Source organism: Aulostomus chinensis, chromosome 8 (assembly GCF_037954235.1).
Source record: "Aulostomus chinensis isolate RoL2024-O1b breed Wild chromosome 8, RoL_Achi_v1.0, whole genome shotgun sequence".
Classification (NCBI taxonomy): Eukaryota; Metazoa; Chordata; class Actinopteri; order Syngnathiformes; family Aulostomidae; genus Aulostomus; species Aulostomus chinensis.
The window spans coordinates 18,549,111-18,572,306 of NC_141327.1; the positions used below are offsets into that span (position 1 = coordinate 18,549,111).

The following is a 23,196-nucleotide window of genomic DNA, read 5'->3' on the forward strand; positions in this document are numbered from 1 at the left end:
GTAAGTAAGAAATGTACATGTGTATTTTTATGCAGATGATGCACTATACAAAGTCTTTTTTTTTTAAGCAATTCTCTCAAATATATCAACAAAAAAAAAACAAATTTCCATTGACGAAACTTAGGAAAAAAGATGCTCCGTAACAAAAACTAAATATTTCTGTGAATTGAGGAAGCAAAAATCTCTGTCTGCTTTTCTTTTTTCCTTGTCTCATTATACCTGTTATCCTCCTGCAGCCATGAGTCTGTCTTTTTATTTGAGATACAAGTTCCCCCCCAACACACACACATACACACACACACACACACACACACACACACACACCCTCCTACATAAGTAAATTGCAGCCTTGTCTCTCCGATTTGCAAATTAAATACATAAGCAATTAAAACATCCAAACACAATCAATCATGTATACAAATTGTTGTTGCTTTAGGGTTGGAAATTTGGAGAAAACTTCCATCAGGGTAGGACGACTTTAATCCGGGGTCCAAATACATTACCATATTTCATTACCTCTCCAGTGTTAGAAATGGGAGGATGAGGAGGGGAGTGGGGATGGGGGTGGAAGTGGGGGCGTGGGGGTGTACTTTTTTAAACAATAGTACGAATGTGGTTGTGATAATCATTTGGAGGCAAATTGGAGGCAATGTTGTAAGTGCTCCCTCTCTCTTCCTTCTCCCTCTTCCCTCCATCCACCGTGAAAGCTTCGGCTGTTTTGCGTTTTGCGCCCGAGCGTCGAAACGAAAAAGCAATGAAAAATTAATAGCGCATGTTAACTCCACCAGCTCGTTTATTACACGCCCGCTGACTGTAAACATAATGAGAAAGCCCCCGTATCTCAATTCTTAAGTTTTCATTCGCTTATGTTAAAAAAAAATACAATCCTAATATAAAAGTCATAAGCAGTAAATCAAATATATGGACGGGAGGAGAGGCCGTGACCTCCGCGTGTGTACCGATGCAGGTGAGTCGTCCTCTCCCGGACTCACGCCCCGGTCAACCGGTTCTAATTGTACAGGCTGATAATGACGGTAAAGAGCTGTTGGTCACCTGTCAGACGCTCCAAGGCCTTGACCTCCATATCAGACCCTGGCCTGAGGTCTGAAGGGCCACTTGAGGTCAAAAAGAAAGTATGCAGTGCCATGTGAGGTCATCCCTCTCTCTTTCTCTCTCTCTCTCTCTCTCTATCTCTCTCTCTCTTCCTTCCTCACCCCTCCCTTCTTTTTTCTCATCCTCTGGAAGCTGCGCGCTAAATCAGATGTGGTTTAAAGTTAAGAATATTGTTTTAAATACGAACAGATCCGCAAAACCCGCAGACTATGGCGCAAAACTGGGCCCTAAATGGCGTCTGACTGAAGACTTCGTCTCCTTTTGACCCTTCTGTGTCGTTTTCTATCACGGAATGTGCAATTCTGACGCGTAGACGTGTCTGGATGATTTTTTAGCATCTAAGAACAGAACAATTGAGTCTCAGTAGAATAACCGCTCGCGGTACCGCGCAGATGCCGCTTGCGTCTTAAATTGGAAGAAATGACACTTGGACGCGCCGCCGAGCTGCAGGAGAGAGGCGCGCTCATTAGAGCCACGTTACGTCGCTGTCCTTTGTACCCCGATCACGTATCATAACGTGAGAGGAAATTGAGGGGCTGTAGGTAGAGGCCCCGGGCCCTGAAGACTTTACACGTCAACAGGGGAGGGCCTCTCTTAAACTCTGATTTCCTCCGCGGTTAAAAGGTTATTATCCAATTGCTACAAATCCCATTGCTTTCACCGTTAATCGGGGGGTAAGGCCCAGTTTACAAAAGACATAAAAGGAGCCATTATTTGTCCAACACACCAGGCGTTATTTGATGACGAATGTCCATAAAACCAAGCGACAGCTAATTTATGTCTTGAGAGAGTTTGTTTCGCCACGGTTATGGAAATAAATGAGGAAAAACAACCACAAAAATCACCATCGCCCATCAAAGATATTTTTTTTACAACTCCTTTAAATATATTAAATATATATTCAGACAATAGGGGACTTTCCTCCTCCAAGCACGGTAGCCTTTCAGATGGAGGCTGATCACCTGCCCACAGTTTTATTAACGACAAACGACGTTTTTATCAGTGCAGGCGCAGCATGCAGCGATATGAAATGATGTGATGTCCATTGGGTGCCATAACGAGGTCGATGACCTGATCTATTGCTTCACCAGACCCCGCTGTTGTATGACGAGTCCTATAGGACGTGGACCTGTTGAATAATGCAGACATGACCGGGAAGACTTGACCTGCAGTGTCACCGTCGGTCCCACAAACCAGAACCTAAGAGTTGATCACGTCAACAACACTCACAACAGGAGTCTTTCTACAACTATTGACTGAGCTGCTTTTAATACTTCGCGGGGGGGGGGAAAAATGTACTTTTCACAAAGAGGACCAAACAAGAGGGGAGACGAACACATGACGTCTGAATCTAACCCACCAAACCGAGTCACTAATTGAAAAAAAAGTACACACACACACACACACACACACACACACACACATATATATATATATATATATATATATATATATATATATATATATATATATATATTATATATATATATAAATAAGATTTTCTTATATTTGGTTACATGACCAAAAAAAACCCCAAAAAACTACAAAAGTCCCCAAGCGCAAAATGATTCCTCATAGCCCTTAAAATAAAATAAAAAACGTCACACATACAGACAGAAGTCTCAGTCGGTTGAGCAGAATTGTTCTAACTGATGATATTGACTCCAAAACTTTCACCAAAAAGTCCCAAACTTAAGCAGGAAGTGTACAGAGGCAACAAGTTTGAAAGTCTGGCACCTTGAGTCACTTCAGAAAACTTTGAAATAAGTTGAAATATTTTTTGAAATCGACTCCAAAATTACAATGCTTGTCAGAACGTTTCCACCTCCAGCAATACCAAAAGTTTATAAACGCCTGAAACTAAACACAGTCTCACCTGTGGAAACAGACAGACAGAGAGATGGAGCTCGTCATGAGCCGGCACGACCCTACCTGCTCTCCCCAGCCGCAGTCCAGGACTCTTGGGCCCCTGGTCCATGTTACCCCGTAAGAACAGGGGGAGGCGATGGAGGGGGGAAAAAAAGGAAAAGAACAAAAACTTTTTCCTGTGTCCCCCCTTCTCCCTTTCTCTCTCTCTCTCTCTCTCCCTCTCTCTTCCCCTCTCTCTCTCTCTCTCTCTCTCTCTCTCTCTATCTCTCTCGTTGGCACTGTTTTTCTTCACTCCCTCTTTTCGCCCCTTGGTTTTACAGTACTTTAGGGGGGGAATTGTAGGTTGAAATAATTCGACCCTTCCGCTCCCTATTGCACTCCCTGCAAGTGCTCAGTCAGCTGCAACTAAACGCTTTAGGTGGAAAAAGGGCTTCGGGGGGAAGCGTGAAATGATCACGCGGCGTAAAGGAGCCGCTCTCTCAATGTGCGCTCATGTCTTGTCCTTTTTCCTGCACACACAAATGCATTACGTGTCCACGTGCACGCGCCCTCTCACGCAAGCACACTGGCGCGCACGGACACGCATGCAGATACATCCTGGACCTTTCCTTGCAGAGGGCCGCGCCCCCTCACTTGCATCTGTTACTAAAGTTCCACTTTATTAACCCTCCCCCTCCCCCTCGCTCCTTTTCTCTTTCTCCTTCCCATCTCCTTCTGTTATGTTAGGTTCATTTCCTGTCAGGCTCAGCCGTAGACTGCCTTGTAGGTAACTTTGAAATATATGTTGTTCACGTTCGGTTCTTAACTCACAAACCTTAGTAAGTTGTATTTTTTTTTTCCACGCGGATTGACGTTCCGCTTCTGTTGCCCGGTCTTTCTAAATCAAGTCCATGTGATTTTCTCCAAACTTCCCTCCTGCTCTGTCAGGATAGAACTTTACGCACGGTGAACTTTACGCATTACGCACGGACTGCGAACCCTGTGGAGCAGTGCAGACCTCCACGTGCGTGCACTGCAGGTGTTGGTGGTGTTTGCCGCTGTGCGGATAATCGGCGGCTTCCATTTTTCGTTGAACATTCTAGAATACGCCAACTGAATAGTTCTGCTTGTACTGATGCACCCGACTCGCAGTTTAATGTTCTCAGGGAACTTCATTCACACGCGGAAGAACAACAAAACTTATTGCGCGTGCGTTGGCTCTTCATGAAAGCAAATATCCACTGAAGACAAACAAACTGGAAAGATTATAATCTCCTCCAGCGTAGGCGACCTGCTGGAGCCATCTTGATCATTCATCATCATTGGAAGTAACAATTCAGATTACGCAAAATTTGTGACGCTGATGTTTATGTCCACGCTTTCATTTCCCTCTGTATGTTAGTTGACCCCGAGTTCACGTGCGTTAACAAGAATAAAATAGTTGAAAAGAGAATGGAGCCTATCAGACATTCATCAGCTAACAACCTGAGGGCGCATTCCTGCTTCCAAAAAAAAAAAAAGTAACCGGAAGTTTTCTCTCTTCGGGGGACAAATTCTCACAGGTAGACACGAGTGCGTTCAGCTGGATTTTAGCACTGAACCAGAAACCAGGAACATCATTTTTTTCGTGTTGAAATACGAGTGAAAAGTCATTTTAAAGCTAAACAAGTGGATGTTGACATGAAGGCCACGTCACGTCAGTGTCACTCACGAAGTCAAAAACGCAACTTTAACACTTTTTCAAACCCAGTTACACCTCTCTCTCTCTCTCTCTCTCTCTCTCTCTCTCTCTCTCTCTCTCTCTCTCTCCTTCCATCTCCTCCAGACAGCCGCAGCAGGTCTCCGGGAGGGTTCACGCGCAGCCCCGAGACTATTGAGTGCGGAACAAAGCGCGAGACAGCGAGCCATTCTGCTCCGCTTGTCGCCTCGCGCTGCAACAACCACGACCCTGACCTCCGGCTCGCGCGCGCCCACAACATCAAAACATCAATGTATTTTATTTGAGATAGAAGTGGTGGGGGAGGGGGGGGGGGGGCATCCGGAGGAGAATTCATAAATCAATTAGTAGATGGAATATTTAGTGTTAAAAGGGTAATGAGAACCTTATTATGGAGGGTTAGAGCCTTCATTTTCACTTACGTGTAGACTAAATATGAGAGGGAGAGTTCTTATAAATACAGAGACTTCTAATATATATCAATAAATGACCCGAAGAGTTACAGCCAACTCTCTGCGTCCGTTTCCAGCTTCATTTTGGGTAAAATAGATCATAAATCCCCAGCAGACGTGTCTCCGCTTTATCTTTTTTCTAGGCCCCCAAAGTTGAATCTGTATGCATGACCATGCCGCGGATTACTCAGTGCATTTCCTAAACGTGTGAGCTCGCAAGAAAGACTCCACAATTATCTGTTACTGAGCTTTTTCAAGAAACCCGGTTATTATAGACACTATACACACGTTTTAATTTCGGTTTTGTTTCCAAGGTCACAGCGAGGATTAAACATTACAGTTTCAAATATGTAAAACCGTCAAAAGTTGAGGGAAATTATGTCATGAAGGCCTTAGATTAAGCTCTGCCTGATAAATGGTGACGGTGGAAATTGGTTTTCACATGAGCAAATTATAAACTTGTATTATTATTAGTAGTAGTATTTTTATTATTAAAGGGCAGTAAATCGAAATGACCCGGAGTTCTTTGTTTTTAAATCTTGGAGGACGAGAAGGTTCTCACTCTTCTCCTGCAGCCTGACTGAGGTGTCGCTCCACATTTGGCTCGCCTGCTGGATCTCTTCAAAGCATTCGCCATAGTTTCGATATTAATCCCCTCTTGTTTGTTTTCCATCCCCGTGCTAATTAATGTAATTAATAATGGGGGGGGGGGGGAGAGACGTTGGATCGGTGACCCGCTCTCTGACCGTGCGGAACCGGAAAGAATCGCATTAAAGAGGGAGACAGAAGAACTAAAGGGACGATTAGAACAATAAGTAAACACGTAAACACAGGGGGAGATTCTCTCTCTCTCTCTCTCTCTCTCTCTCTCTCTCTCTCTCTCTCTCTGGGACTTTTGTCTTTCAGCAGAGCGTTTAAACTGCAGGGAGAGTTCAAAGACCCGCTGTTGTCAGGGCTGTAGATCAATGCATATGTGAGGAGGAGGAGGAGGAGGAGGAGAGCTGGACAGAGACAAGGATTTGAGTGTCTTAATGAGGAATTACACATCACCACCAGCAGTGGAGCTCAGCAGTCAGCAGCAGGAGGCAGAGCCCAGAAAAAGTAGTGGAAGATCACGTGTTTTCTATGAAGCATTTAAATGTAAAATACTACTCTTATGTGCCATATGATGGATTAAGGTGTTCCAGTATATATCACCTACCAAGGTGGAGGAGAAGTTTTCCAACAAGTGGTCTTCTTTTGTTCCTGGAGCAGCAAAGAATGTTCATTGTGGTGTGATTTAACCAGGAAGTAGGTTGAAAGAAGGCTGAACTGGACGTGAGCCTGTACGCTTTCATCCCAGCGAACCTAACATGAAGGGGTCTGGGGGCTCTTGGTGGAGTTGGGCCCTAAACTTTTTGCTGAAACGATTTAATTACAATATTAAAAGTCTTTCAAGACTCCTCTTTTCATGAGAATGAGACCCTGTGGCTTCGTGAGAGTGCCTGTTTAAATAAAGGTTAAATCTATAAAAAAAATCTTTTATTTCCATCTAATTTTTAATTTTTTTAAAAATATTTTCGACTTTTGTGTTTGACTTGGTTGTTTTTTGCTCTAAATGCTGTTATTGTAAGGCATTTTTGGATTTTTAGAATCATACACACACACACACACATATATATATATATTTTTTATATATATATATTTATTTTTATTTATATATTTGATCAATTTTGAAGACACCTTAGTAACAACTTACTGGTGCTCATGTGTTTGACTCGGATCCCCCCCCAACCCTGGAGCCCCAGTGGTACTGATTGAGCCCACCTCTATATCCTTGCGATGTAATTCAGAGTGGCACTTCTCTGTGGCGACACAAGCTTTTTCCTTTTTCTTGCCACGCTGTTGCTGTGACTATAGAGGCTGGAAGGGGGCTTAAGGGCTGCAGGGCGGATTGAGAAATGGGACACATTATTTGTCCATGAAACATTATGTGACACAACATGACACCAGGCCATTTGTATGTAAAGGTAAACATTTCAGCGTGACGATTGGACACGAGCGAACAAGGCTTCTGTCAATGTGGTTTTATATTTGCTGCCGAGAAAGAGGTGTTGTGGCATCGTGTGTGTGTGTGTGTGTGTGTGTGTGTGTGTGTGTGTGTGTGTGTGTGTGTGTGTGTGTGTTGAGCTTCTGTTCACAAATTTAATCCCTGTAGACACAAGTCACTCGGCCTGGTCTGAAAAGGTGTTGTCAGGCTTGTTCTCTTGTCTTTTCCTGCTGAAAGCATCAACAGACTGCTGATCACAGAGCTGCACAGAAAAGTGTTTTAGCAGTGTGTGTGTGTGTGTGTGTGTGTGTATGTGTTTGTGTGTCTGAATAGGCAATTCATTTGATTTAAAAAAGCTTGACCTGCAGCAGGTGTCTAAAACATGCGCCAGAATGGCTGCAGTCCTTTTTGGCTTGTGGCCACTTTTATGAGTGTGAGTGTGAGTCATCATCGCAGGTCATCATGGCCCATTTTACTCTGAATCGCAACTTTTCGCCCTCAAAATGTTTTGTTGATGTGTGGATGAAATCAGACACTTTAAACGATTGATTTAATAAAAAATGGATTTATTTCAGATTCCCCTGAACTTCCTCAAAGGCCGAGTGAGTGAAACTATTGTTGGCAGTTTTGCAAATAAATACGCTGCCTTAAAAGCTTTATAATGGCAATATTGGATATTTTATATAATAAAAAAAAAAATCAGCCCGATTAAATAACTTTGACACTTTAAGCTACTTTGAATATGTTTCCCCAGATATTCCTACTAAGTATTCTATTCAAAGTTGTGAAATGCATTTTATGTTTTCACAGAAAATCTACAGTAGGACAACGGTCATTCAAACTATTAATTTTAGAATTCCTTATAATTGTAACATCATAATTAGAATCAGAATATGCTTTATTGGCAAAGTATGCGCGCACACGCACACACACACACACACACACACACACACACACACACACACACACAAGGGAACTGGCTCCAGTGTTTCCACTACACTCTGAGTACTTTCACAGCATAGATATACAGTATGTACAGTACAAGCTGCACTGTATGTGTAGACTGGACAATGGTAAACACATATTTAGAATAATTATGTGTATATAGCTATATACATTTATACATATCTTTAAACACGCTTGTGAAAAGTTAACCGTTATGTCAAGTCAGAGTGGAAGAGGAATAATGAAAGAATAAATATGAAATGATTATCCCAAAAAAATGCAGTTTTCTAGAGATGGGTAGTGTTCTGGATTATGCAGTATTTTACAAGAGAGAATAAAAAGTAAAAAATAAAAAAACTACCAATTTTGTGTGAAGGAGTGATTCTTTTCCTGTCCTTGTCACTGCATTCATGTGAGGCCCTGATTACCAGGTCAGGGACCACTTGTCTAAGAAACTGACTGTCAACATGACACTGAGCTCTCTGCTTTATTTTATCCTAAAGAGGTCAACAACAAAAAAATGAAATATTAACAGAAGTATGTGAATCCTTCCATGTCTCCGAAAACGTGAAGGTGGTATCATTTCTTTAATCCGGCGACTTTTCTTTTTCCTGAAAATTAAAATACGTTTTCAATAAGAGAAGAGGAACCCCAGAAATATGATTTTTCCATAAAAGTCATGCGTAAAAGCCTGTGAAGAGTCGTCATTCCCCCCGCGGCTTTGTTTTATCATTTGTTTCCTCCTGCTCTGATGAGTACATGCTCTACTTGGCATATTAACTCCACATTCTCTTTAATACAATCATCAGCTTCTCCTCCTGCAAGTATATTTGTTCCTCTGATATCTGTTAGAAACAAAGCAAATACAACATCCTCTGTTTATGGGATTGAAAATCTCAAAATGTCGCTGCAGTGATCCGAGGGTGTAAAAAAAACAAACAAACAAACAAAAATAAACTGGTGATGCTACTGTAGTACTTTAGATTCACAAACGCTGTACATCCAGTGTACGTGAATGGCTTCAGCACAGAGGGCCCCATTTGGGTGATGCATGCGAGCCATTTTTGTTCAAAAGCGCTGATCCAGGGCGAGGTTTTTTTTTTTGTTTTTTTTTTCACTGGGAATTCCTCCTGCCTGGCTGCTTTAATACAGGCTGGCTGGTTGTATTTACATACATACAGTAACAAGGAACCCTGCAGCAACAAACAATAAAAAAAGGAAGCAGTGTTTTGTTTTTTGAACAGAACTACAGAACTGAAACAAGCTGCAGCAACCAGCTGGTGTTACATGGGGAAAGGAATTATTTAGACATTTTGCACTTACTTCTATGGTTCCAATGTATTTTCATTAACAATTCACTGATTAGTTTCTTATTTAAGCCATTATTTCTTCAGTTTTTAAAATGGCGCGCTCGTAGCTGGGGGCCAGAGGTCATGGGGACAAATTGTTGTGTAAAACGACAACAACAACAAAAAAAGCATTAAAACATGGGATCTTCTGATTTGTAGCATAAAAGACAAAGAAAACAACAAAATGTTCACATTGGTGAGAGTGCATCCCGCAAATTTTTTCCCATCCCCCCCCCTAAAAACTAAGCTGATTAGAATGGCTTATTTAAAAAACAGTGTATTTTATATTTTCTCACATTGCACCAAAGGTCAATATTCCCTAGAGAGAATACAATGTCTCTAAAATCCTCATCAAGGTTTTGTCACATGGAATAAATCCGAGCCGTATTCTGGTCTTTTCTGGAAGTGCGTCTGTACACAAATGACCATCAGTTTCAGAATATTGCCAATAAAACACACAAGCTGACAAGAATCCTGGAGAGTCGGCCACAGCCAGTAGTCCCAAATGAAAGTGGGAGCCATCACGGCTCATACAAACACCATCAAATGAGAGCAATGACATGCTTCTTTTAACTCCTTTTTTCTTCAATAAAGATCATTCATCAGGCAGAACCATCCTGCTGAAATGTGTGATTGGAAATCGGAGAACTTTAAATCGCCATCCTGGACACTCCATCCATCTTCAACATGCCGCTGGCCTGGACGCGTTGCTGAAATATGAACTGCTGAACCAGATGCTTCCATTCTACTTTTTTTCTTATAAAAAAAAAAATAATAATAGTAAATACCAGCAAATGCATGAAACCCAAAATCAGGCAGCCACATCACAATTTCATTGAGGCAGTGAGGCATCCCAAACCTGCATCCAATTTAGGGAGATATGTGGAGCAGAGGAGCCCCCCACACACCCACACACACACACTTCCCAAAAACAAAACACATGCAGGATATCAGGTAGGTTTTGTGTGTGTGTGTGTGTGTGTGTGTCCGATGGGCTAGAAGAGGTGATAGTGTTGAGACATGAGGTGCAGCCTAACCTTTAGAAGGAAACAATCCAACTCAGTGATGGCCTTTCCTGAGTTGACACGCATGGAGAAACCCCTGGGATCAGATGGCATTCGCCTTCTGATTCTCTATTATAACGCTCACTTCTATCAGGATAGGGATGCCTATAGTTGGATATATAGGGGTCACAATTATTCTCTCGATATGGAGAGGAGAAAAAGATGGATGTTAATGTTACAAAGTCTGCACGCATGCCAGGGTGTAGAGTAATTTTGCTGTATTCAACCTGTAATAAATATGACTGATGGCGATAGCTAGTCTGCTGAATTACATTTACATATAGATTTACATTCCCATCAACACATAATAATAGCACAGGCCTGAAGGTCCACCAGTCGCTCACACACACACATCCACCGCCACATTTCATGGCGAATATTCGTGTTTTATTGAGGAAGGTGAAATTGGGCTGGATCATTTATCAGCAGGAAAAGCTGCACAACTTAATTAATGACATTTTATAATCACACGTCTCACAATAATGGAGTGAATGGGTGTTTTCAAATGTGGGCCGCTGTAAGTTTGGCAATATTTTTTTTGCATCACAGAGCTGTTATTCAGATTCCGTGTTTTAGACGTTTTCGATTGTGACGGTAAAGAGCTGAGAGGAAATAAGAGTTCAACTCAGATCCGCTGTTTAATTTGAATTCTTCTCTGAGACCTAAGCTGTTTTGAGTAATTTATGATGGAGCGCCATGTGAAGAAGAGGTGCAAAAGAAAAAGCGGCTGAACACGGCCCGACCACGCCTTGTGCAGGAGGAGGTGGTTCACTAAATGTGGGCGCATTGTGCGGTTCTCTTTATATGTTTAAGCCATTCGGCATCAAGAAACCCATTTGGAAGGACAGTTACAAGATCAAGCCTTAGTTTATCAAAGAAGATGCGCCATAAAGTACAAATGCCCTTGAGTTCCAGCATAATCACATGCTAACAAACAAAAGAAACAACATGAAATGTATATTTACATTTAAGTCATTCAAGTCAAGTCATTTCTTCATATATCCACATTCTATAAAGGTGCCCAAGAGAATTTCATTGATTTTGTCATTAAATACTCTTTTAATGGGGAAAAATACACCGTCAGTGGTTTGGTGGTCTTGTAGTTTGAGGAGGAGCCTGAATGCCAACACTTGGCGCTTGTCTTTTGGGCAAACCCTCAAAAAACAAGTAATTTTAGACTTGGTAACTACGTCTCTTGACTACTTCAAGCTCAAAACGGAGAATACCACAGCTTCACAGTCCTTCACACCAAATGAATTTCAAGGCAAAATGTACTGACATATTTCATACATCAATGATATTGTAGGTTATTTTCTTATTATTGGAAGAAACCACAAGCACTGACGCTCTGTAACCCAGAGGTCCCGGAGGGGGGGGGGGGGGGGGGGGTCTTTGTACAAGTGTCTCTGCCTCTTTTTTCCCTTACTTCATTCACACTAAACTGCCATCCTGCACAAGGTACCTCTCAGCTGCCTGATAGAATTATAAAAAAACAGCTGTTAGCGCTCATTTATGTTTATGTTTGAAGAGACGATTTAATCTCTCAAAAAGCATAAACATAGCTCTACATAATTTTCTAAATACTATATAGGTGTATTAATTACTTGGTCTGTTATTAATCTAATCATTAGTATTTATATATTTATCCTTTTAGAATTTATTTTACATCTGGTGGGACAAAGTGAACCTTTTGTTAGGCCAGGTTTGGCCCCAGGCCCCATTTTGGGCACCCCCTGCTGAAGCCAATTAATACAGCATATTAAATTCTTTTCAGGATTTTTAAGTTTTTCCCTTTGATGAGGAAACGTAAGCACAGCAAACCACAAGTCTAACAGATGACTCCAAAATCCACACGAAATCTGTAAATAAAACACAGTAGATTATTTAAGGCCTAGGAAAAAAAGCATACATTTTGAATTTAGGAAATAATAATCAACATAGGATCGGCCTGTTTAAAACGATCCTATTGCAGGTGAAGGGATGAGTGTTTTTTTTTTTATTTAATTTTTTTTTTTTTTTTTTTGAAACGCTTTGCTCTCCTGTGCTGGCAGTGTTCGCCTGGCCATGTGAAACGTTACGGTCGGCCAACCTATTTTCACCGGACAAACCCGGAAGTAAATCCCTGTCGGTCCCATTCTGGCTGGAAGTGAGAGAACTGCGCTGACACCGGCTTCAGTTTGTTGCATAAAGGTGAGTTCACTGATATTGATAATAAACAAACAGTGACGGCTTGACGGAGAGGTGCTGCGGTCCCAGTCTTTCACTTTTCACGCGTGTCTGTGACGAAAGTGCTTCATTGTTTACATTCTGCTGTACTGCTTGTAAACACGTGGAACAGATATGGGGAACGCGTGCTAACCAGAGATGGTCGATATCTAGACGTGAGCCCGGTGACTTTTCATGAAGTTAATTCTTGAGTGGCTTCAGGTGATATTAGATGGACTGATTTAATGCTCGCAGAGCTTAAACGAGAACTCGTTTGTGGAGCTGTGTCCCTGCTAGCCAGTAGGTTAGCATTTAGCTTCCCTGTGCTGCTATCAGATTAACTCATGTTTGAGTGAGAAATTTAGATTTCTGCCATTTCAGTGGACTGTTTTAGACCTATTGCCCCACAAATATCCACATTGACCAGTTTGGGAGAGATTTTTATCCCCCCTCCCCCACCACACACACACACACACTCATTTGCTAAATAAATTTGGTCATGCAACATTTTTGGTTTTAGGATGTCATAGCACACTGAGCCCACTGAAAATATATTCACACTAAGGTTCAAAAACTACCAGTGGGAAAAGGCTTCTACTATAATAAATGTAATAAAATCACAAATACACATTAAAAGTTGGGGTGGATTATTATTATCATTATCATTATTATTATTGTGTTTTATTAGAGGTGGGGTGCTATATTACGGTTATCCCAATACTTAAAAAAATCTAGAAACTGAGAAACTGACCTTGATATTTGTCATATGACATCAAATCACTCAGGCTGCAGTTTAGCGTGGGTCTGAACAGAGCAAGTGTGTCAAGGAAGGAGCTTTAACATCCTGATGCTACATCACCACAGAACCAAAGCTATTATGAGGGTAGGAAGTGGGATGTCCATGAACTCATTAAACACTCACACTCACTCTCACAATCCTGAGGAGAAAACAAGTCAGCCTAAATACATAAAAACACAAAGGTGTTTTCATCTATTCTGGCTGATTAGACCTCTGCTGCTTTGGTTTATGGTGCACACAACAGTTCAGTACATTCAGTTAATTACATTCTTCCACTGCAGCAATAATTCATCAGCTTCAGGTCTCCGTGATCTGCTGAACTTATTACACATAGCTGGCGCTTTCCCTCAGCAGCTGGTAAGACTTCTTCTGTCCTTTTAATCCCTAACGGCCAGCTTGTGACTGTCTAGCGTGGCATTTCTGGAGTGTGTGCGGTCTGAGAGCCAATCATCTCCAGCCATCATGGCACAGACACGCAGGACTGGACAGAGCAATGGGCCAGTGCCATTTCTCTGTCCACTGTGTGTGTGTGTGTGTGTGTGTGTGTGTGTGTGTGTGTGTGTGTGTGTCAGAGAGTGTCAGAAAATTAGCTGCACGGAGTGTTTTACAGCGTGTAGAAAGTCTTTGCTTCTACCATAATTGTTGCAGCCAACATAGCCGTAGAGATGCAGTCTTGTTGTGTTGTTTGTCGACATTTTCACCACACAGGTGACAAACTTTGATCCGAGCTGAGTTTCTTAGCACCAAAGTTCTGATGAAACTGTCCACAGGTAAAAAGAATCAGTGCCACTGGACCGTGCTCTTCCTCGGCTTTGTTAACAAGCCCTCATGGATTTCAGAACCAGACCAAAGTCTGTTCCCCTCCTGTAATTGATGTTGGCTTGTGACCACTTGTTATTCACCACTGTAGATAATAGCTCAAATGTTTTATACAGTGGCCAGTGAGAACTCTTTTAGGACTGTCTGGAAGGTCTGGATTAACTCTTAGCAAGCAGGCAGTGTAACAGGACAACTATGGTGCAGGTGTTTGTTAGCATGTCTAAACTAAAAAGCCCTCAGAGAGTTTGTTCACCACCAAGGAGGCTACGTGGATACAGAAGAGGAGTTTTGGACCATCGAAATATTGTCATACATTTTCATCCTAAACACAAAAATTCCAGTCACCTGGATGAGTGATGCAAAGCAGTGTACCATGTCTAGGAGCTTAATAGTTTTCTCTCTGAAAGGCAAATTTCATCATTGACCCTTATTTAGAAAGTAGTTTTGTGGATCATAGATTGTGATCAAAATTCATCTGACGTGTTCAGTCATGAAACCAAAACTCTCCTCATCAGGAGCCGGAAGCTGCAATGTGATCCTGATCACCTCCAAACGTTCATGCCAGTCATGATAACAAATTATTGCAGTACATAATATTGTCATTTCCAGAGCAATTGGCTGAAAATATGTTCGTAGCTTTAAATGTGTGTCTTGGAAAGCTGGGTTAAGTTAAAGTAGTTTTGGCACATCGGCTTCATGGATGATTATATTCATTTTTTTGTCAAGTTTCGTGCAGTATTACATAATTCTGTTAACGGCCATCATTGTGTTATGAAGTCCAGTAAAATGACGATTACCGATGGTCATTGTGTTAAATCGTGTTTTTGCGTCTGTGTTTTCATTCCAGATTCGGCTGCTGAGGCCTCCGTTCCCCCACTTGTGCGTGTGAGTGTTTCATATGAAAGAAGTACTTACACACATGCACACGTGTGTACTGAGGGCGTCCTCGCGGTGATGTACTGTAACTATCAGGACCGACAGGAGCTGGAGGATGATCTCTACCACGTGGATGAGGGGGACTCCGAGGGGTCCGAGGAGAACAGTGAGCTGGAGTTCCGCCTCTACAGTCAGCTCCACTACTCGGCCAACGCAGATGAGCCGGAAGAGCAAGAGGACGGTGAGGAGACGGAGCATGGAGGACAGACTCAGCAGCTGGAGGTCACTTCAGATGTTAGAGAAGTAGAAGCAGAATTCAGACCTCCGTCATCGAATATCGCCAAGTCGCAGAAGACCAAGGGAGAAAAACGTGCCAAAGAGAAGAAGCAGGAAAGGGCCGCTAAAGATCAGAGGTCATCACTCTCAGTTTTTGAGGAGGTCATTGTCATTGACTCCAGCCCTGAGGTTATCTCCATATCGGAGGACGACACTGCTGACGATGACAAAGGAGTTTGTGCCGTCAAGGGTCAGAGTTCATACCAGCTGCAGACATCCACCCCAGCTCAACAGGTAGACACCAGACAGGGTGTGTGTGTGTGTGTGTGTGTGTATGTATGTGAATGAGAGAGAGAGAGTACGATTGCTTTGATCAGTTACATTGTCCACCATATGGACGAAGGGACACGATGCAGTTTCTGTCCGTCACTACACGAGGGATTATTGAACTACATCCAAGCTTTCACCTTACCAGTCGTAATACAACTTTGATGCTGACAATAACACAGACCCTGTTAACATGGATTGCAATATTATTTCATATACGGCTCTATTTTTGATTTAATCGGTTATAGTTTTTACTTGTGGAATATTCCACTAATTGGACTATTTTTATTCAACGTGTTGTCTGATTAAGACTGAAGACACACGCCTACAATTATATCCCTGTATTCATGTTGGAATCCTCCTCCTGGATTTTAGCCTGAAACCATCCTGCTGTTACCATGGTGCGTTTGAGTGTTTTCTTGCTAATTGCAGAACACTGTGCTTTGATTTGAGCACCAGCTGGAAGCTTCAGCTACTGTATGTCACAAAACAGTTTGAGTGCTGTTTGTTTCCCAGATTTCTGCAAAAACCCCTGTGAACTTCAAAGCGCGATGAAGGTGTAAACATGTCTGCAGCGCGCTTGAATCAGGCAGCTGCCATCAGAACACTCCTCCTGACTGGATGTCGATTTGCTGCGACCTTATTCTGGCAGTCTTAAGTTCTTCAGAAAAAGCTGTTTCCATGACGGTGTTTTATTCTAAATATTGCAAATTACTTGTTTTAGGAGCCGATTGTTGGCTAAAACTTTGCATTAAAAGCATTTCAATTAAAAGAGAAAGGTAGAGAGGGAAATTGGAATTTAATTGACATTTTTCTAAGACAAAGAGACTCTCGGGTCTTAACCTCCAGGTCTTGATTGGCTTCACTTTGACAGTCATAGTTAAGGGTTCATTTGAATCAGGAAGGGATCCATAATGGTGCGACTGACTATTCACACTGTCGTGTGGTTATGTAGGCCTCCCAGAAAAGGAAGGCGAGTCTTGGAGGTCCGGTGACTGTTGACTCCAGCAGCTCAGAATCTGATTCAGACTCAGAGCTGGAGTCCAAATCTGAGTCTGCTTCATCCGATTCTTCTGATTCGGACGATCTGGAGAACTGGATGATCCTGGGTCGAGGGAAGCAAGATGGCGACCACTCGATATCGCTCAATGTGGAAGGCGGATCTGACAGTAACACAGGTGTGTGTGTTCTTACATATTTTGTCCGTGTGTGCATGGAGTAGTAACGCTCAGAGCCTTGTGCTTTATTCTTGTGCATTTTGTGACAAGGAGAGTGGAAGCACGCAGCCATTTTGTGTGGTCCAGCTCACTCAGAACACTTAGCTTCCATGCAGCACATCACTAAGGTGCAGACACAAGGATGGACCCATGTTTGTGTGCGCGTGTGCAGCATCTTTGTCTGCGTGCGCACACATTTGTAAGCTCTTAGCATTCTTGGCACCATCCGCTCAGTCGCTGGCTTTTCTGATGCATCTTTAAGTATGTTTGTGTGCATTATGTATTGATATGTGCATGCTGGGGTTGTGTAAATGCGAATATTTGTGTTTATAAAATATTCCACTTTCTAATCAGCATGCATGTGTACATGCACACACATACCAACAGTCATAACGCTAATGCCAAAAACAAACAAACACAGAGACAACGCAGGAGGAGAGGGAGGGAGAGCTGGGGGTAATCAAAAAATGAATAAAAATGTTCCCTGCAAATCTCTTCAGATCTACACATTATCTTAACCTGCAGCCTCAGCAACCTCTCCAACACCCACCCACACCCCCCACCCCACCACCCCACCCACTCCTCACCCATCTCATTCTTTTATCCTATTTTCTCACTATTGTGCCTCTCTCTCTCCCCGCTCTCCCTCCCTCTGTCTCTCTCTCACCGTTCCTTCCTCATTTGAATTTCCCTGGGCTGATGTTTCTGCAAGAGTGCCCACTGACTCCAAAACACAACTGGGCTAAAGGAGGGGGTCTGGAACTGATGGGAAGGCTTGAGATTTTTGGCCTGGTTTTGGGAGGAAAGGAGGATTTTAGGTTTCTCTCTCTCTCTCTCCCTCGCTCTCGTCTGGCTCCTCTCTGTGATCTTTGGAGCTTGACCTCATGTCTGCACATGGGGGGTCAGGGGTGTGGTGTGAAAGGGGTCTTAAAGTGAGAGGGGTGGGGGGAGGGTTTTGCCCCCCCAAAAAAAGGAAATGAAGGTAAAGAAATTTGAGGGATGAGCCTCGATAGTCTTGAGCTTTTCCCCCTCCGTTTCCATGATACACACTCATCCGAAGCAGGTTGAACATATTAAAGGAGCAGACTAATGATACGTTGATACCCCCCCCCCCTCAATTTTGGTTTACAATTCAATGAAAAGGCAACAAAAGATTGATATAATTTATTTGTCTGTGCCTTGGAGCTCCATTGTCTCAAATATTCTTTGAAGTCTGCCGTTAATCTTGCTTCCTTTGCTACCATGAACCTGGATATCATGAGCTGTGTTTCCGTACAAATGTTTGAACACGAATTTCTAAATACAGCATTGAAAGGTCGATTGAAGACGCAAGAAAATTGAAAGGCAACCAAATAACCTGCTCTTAGTTCAGTTGATGATAAATTGGAAGACATTTTGTGAATAAGTTTTGACGCAGTGAACGTTTTAATCCATATTACTGATCGTCTGTTTCCGTTGTGAATGTTTTAACACAGTTTTTGACAAACTGTTAAAGTCTGAGAAGCAGGTGGACACGTTCGAGGCTGAGCTTCAGCAAAACATCAGAAACCTGCGAGAATTTGAAGTGGGTATCTTTCAAAAGTGTTCAGTATCAGGGTCTCTACCTGTACCTCAACTTTAATGGATCCTGAAAAATACTCTCGAAATTGCAGAGTCAAATCTGTTCTAATCAAATGAAAAAAAAACGCATTAAACACGAGGTCACGAGCCGTCTGTGGTAGTCACTCAGTTTCACAACATGGAAATGTAAAGCAATGTACCAAAATAGGTTTACCCAAAGTTAAATAGTCTCAACACGTTGGCCTTTTTCCACTGAAAGCAATTTTACATCGTAGAAAAATAAATTGCAAGGAGTTGTGAGCATCTGTCCATACGCCGCAGTCTTGAAGCGACTCGGGCGGTGCCTCAAAGGTATGGAAGTTGGATACTCAAGCCTAACTATCAGTTCTGGGGGGCAAAGCTGAAGCCTCAGAGCAGATGTGTGTGTTAAGCTGGCGTATATAATGATAAAAAACAGTCCCCAGTAAATGTATCATTCTGATTTACTCAGCGGTCCTTAGAGCCACTGCGTGTTAAGAAAATGTCATCGATTTGACCACACGTGGGCAGCGGCATTAAGTCGCCTCACTGCAACACACGGAGCCTCCTCACGTTGCCGCGCAGGGTTTGTCAAACTGATAAAGATATTTTCTTAATTTTGCTTGAGTTCTCTTATCTCCAGGTGTGCTGAGCTCTCAGGGCCGCTGTAATTTAAGTGTTTTTAGCAAGGTTTTCTAAAACCGGTGGAAGTCAGATAGTCAATATTGATGTTAATGCTGCACAAACAATAATTCAGCCACCAGCTCCATCACTATTTAAAAATAACAATAAGTGGAAACTGTTCTTTTTCCAAACGGTAAAGCATGTTGCCAGTCTCGCCTCGTCTTGTAGCAGCAGCACGAGGCTGGGGGCTCTGAGAGCGCAGCCAGGGTGTCATTCTGTCTTCTCGCGGTATTAATACACTACAGTATGGAGCAGCTCCATTAATACCTTCCTGTGTAATTATATCCCGATGCATTTGTTTGCTGAGAATACAAATAATAGTAACAGTTAACCTGAGGTGTAACAGGCTGTGTGCAGTGTTAGTGTGGAACGACAGGCAGCAGCAGCAGCAGCTCAGCAGAGATTTTCCGCCAAAAATAGTGTGACAAGTACGTATCCAGCATGGAGGTGGGCTACAGCGTTCCCTCCTCTCTCTCTCTCTCTCTCTCTCTCTCTCTCTCTCTCTCTCTCTCTCTCTCTCTCTCTCTCTCTCTCTCTCTCTCTCTCTCTCTCTCTCTCTCTCTCTCTCTCTCTCTCTCTCTCTCTCTCTCTCTCTCTCTCCCCCCCCTCTCCCCCTGCTGTTGTGGGTTTACTAGTGTTTGCAGTTGATAGACTGGCTGCTTTTGTTCTTCTAGGAGTTTGTTTCTCATTCTGTTTTCATTCCACAAAGGAAGAGAGAGTGAATTACATCACCGAAACACCTGATTGAATTTTTATGACAACGTAACCTCTACCATCCGCAACTTGTGGCCGTGAGATACATTTAAAGATCGATTCTATTTATTCTTTTTTTTTTTTTATACCATAGTGTATATTGAAGCCTCTCTCATGTTTCTTGTTCTTCGTGTGTGTGCAAATGCACAGAGTAACAGGTTTGCACGGCGGTGACTAATAGTATTTGTACGCCTAAAGCCCTTCTCAGCATCCCCATCAAATCACATTCACTACACTTAGTCTCTCCCTCTCACCTACAGAAATTGAATCCTTTCAGCCTCTCGTTCCATCTCTCTCCTGCTCGCTGCCACTTGTTCACATACTTTTTTAACAATCTAATCTTGTGTCTCTCACATAGGGGTTTTTATCAAATGCATAGACACTAGTGCACTCAGGCCAAGTAGCTATCTGTCACCTGGCTGTTGGTGGGTGGGTCTGTAGGTACACTGGATAAAAGGGAGAGAAAAGAGGGATGAAGAAACCAGGGGAAAAAAAAGGCAGGGCTTGCCAAAATCCATCTCAGTGCCTCTTCAACCCGGAGAGGGGTAGGTGTGTGTGTGTGTGTGTGTGTGTGTGTGTGTGTGTGTGTGTGTATGCGCGCCTCTGGCTGAATCTGGGGTGTAGGCGGGGTGTGCTGAAACTAAACTTGAATCGTAAGTGGTTAAACTTCACTCAGTGATCACACTTTTTTCTCTCTCTCTTTTGCTCCCCCTAGTTTTTTTTTTTTTTTTTTTTTTGTCCCTTCGGTCGTGGTCAGTGCACACCAAACTTTGTTTGAGGCTTAGAGAGTCGGCTCTGGCTCACTATCAGGGTGGCCGATCACATCAGAGTGTGTCTCAGTGTGTCTGTGTGTGCGTTTTACTTAAAGTCTTAGTGAATTAGAGAAGGAAGTGTGTTGTGGTGTTTTCACTCAAAGGTCATCTCTGTCTGACAGAGGAGGAAGGTAAGCTCTTCTCTCCTACACTTAACTCCTCTCCTCACCTCTTTTCTCTCCTCTCCCCATGTCATTCGTCCTCTCCTCCCTTCTCCTGTCCTCTCTTTGGGCCTGCGCCCTCCTGCAGTCTGAGACCTCATTTGGCTTTTGTATATGAATACAGAGAAATATGGATTCAGTTGGCGTCTCCGTGTATTTGTGACCATGATTATGAGTGTGAAAGTGTGATTATATTAAGGGCATTGTAAAAATGAGATTACAGTAGCACGCTGGGTACCACACCAGTTGTGTCGGTGAGTGTGTGTGTTGTGGGTGTGTGTCGTGGGTGTGTGGGTGGGCGGGCGTGCGCTGCAGAAGGGAGGCATGGATAGGATCAGCTCTTATCTTGGCTGCCCAGTGCCACACGAGGTGTAACGCCACACCCACACCACCACACAGTGTGTTTGAACAGGCACACACACACACACACACACACACACACACACACACACACACACACAGACACAGACACACACCATGAAATTGCTGTGCCATAGTTTGACTTGTATTATTCAGTTTTTACAGAGGATACGCAAATTAGATTAGGTCACTGCGCGGGCCTTACATTAGCGCTTGCAAAGTAAATGGTAAAAATTCAGTTGAATTCCAGATGTTTTCATTTCTCAAATCTTTTCTCTGAATTTTTGGACAACCACGGTCGTCTGATACGTAAGACAGTGGCATCTTTTTAGTACAAAGTGTTAGTAAGCGTTCAAATTTGGGGACACGCTCCATAAATTTAGTAGTGTCATGAAAATGTCATAAAATGTGAGTGAAACCTAACATTTAACATCCAGAGCTCGTGTATTTCATATTTTAAATGAAGGCATCGCATGTTTTATGTCTTCAAGTCCTTAAAGGTTATTTATTTACATTTCCACCTTGTTATTCTTCAGTGCCTGATCTTATTAACAGCAGAATAACTCCACCGCTCACCTTAACTTTCAAAGAACGTTTTATCGATCCATAATCACAGAAATATTCAACAAATTACCCCCCCCCCCCCGTCTCATTCTACTTTTCGAATTTCCAAAAAATTTTCATGCCATAGCAACAAGACTTCAGATCAAATCAGAGGGAATGTTAAGGGCATTTGAGTTTATATCCAAAGAAATCAGCATCAGACTGAGGGAGGGAGAGACGTGAGAGTGGGTCAGTTCAACGAGACGGGCCTTGCCGGTCGGGCTGGTTCGTCTCCAGGCTGAGACCTCAACTTAAACAGGGTTTTATTTCTGTCTTTTGAATTTCAAATTGTATAAAATATTTTTTAAAAAAAACCCATAAATACGGTTCCCGCGCAGCCTTTCTCATGCTATGAAGCAGCAGTTAGCTTTGTTACCTGTGTCACACTCTCAGGTTTAAATTACTGTACGTTCTACTCGTCATTCGTGTGGGAACAATTTTCTGATAGTTTGAGAATGTAATTCGTTTACATTGACTTGACATTTAATCTTGCCGTTGAATCGAGGACTGCAGCATCAAGAAACAAAATAACTCTAATTATTTTACGGAATTACGTTGCTTTTTGATTTTGCATAAAATGTCAGTTTGTGAAATTGAAGGCAGACGTTGTAATCCCTGCTATGGGGGATTCAAGAATATTCTTCTGTCAGCCGTGCTGCAGTCTTTCTTTTATGTGGTTTATTGTTGCATCTGGAAGGACCAAGCCATCCTGTATGAAAGTATTCTTTGTCAAAATAATCTATGAAAATTTGTCTTTTTTTTTCTTTTTTCTTTTTCTTTTTTGGTACTTTGACTAAAACAACACCCACAGACATCTGTGGTTGAGGCTGCAGGTGTTCATTTGTATTAATGTGGCTATTTGTTGTTCAGTGTGAGTAAGGGGCTGCATTTAAATATAATTTCGAAAATATTTGGCTAACTTTGAGAGACACACACACACACAAGCCCAGCTGTATTTAAAGTAGTATTGAAATGGGCATAACTTTTTGAACAGAGCTGAAAATATTTATTTTAATGTGACCGGTCAGACTTACAAACCAGGATGTCTGCAGTGCAATTGTTGAGTTAATGAGTGAACATTTTAGTGAAAGTGAATCTGTGATGCAAGGATGGATACCGTGTGTGTGTGTGTGTGTACACGCGTGCTTGCACCTTTTAGACAAAAGTTTGCAAGCCGATTCACCACCACGCCTGAAGTGAGCCCAATAA

At 42.5% G+C, this 23,196-nt stretch overlaps 1 protein-coding gene across 1 annotated transcript in view; it reads left to right on the plus strand.

Annotated features, from left to right (window-relative positions):
- The first annotated feature begins 12,509 nt into the window (after nt 1-12,509).
- Nucleotides 12,510-23,196, plus strand: part of zcchc7 (zinc finger, CCHC domain containing 7) — a 49,229-nt gene continuing 38,542 nt past the window's right edge. Inside the window, exons 1-3 of the mRNA XM_086211453.1 lie at nt 12,510-12,707; nt 15,188-15,786; nt 16,775-16,997. Coding sequence (XP_086067579.1) covers nt 15,295-15,786; nt 16,775-16,997 — 715 coding nt within the window. The 5' untranslated portion in view covers nt 12,510-12,707; nt 15,188-15,294. The remainder of the gene's footprint in view (nt 12,708-15,187; nt 15,787-16,774; nt 16,998-23,196) is intronic.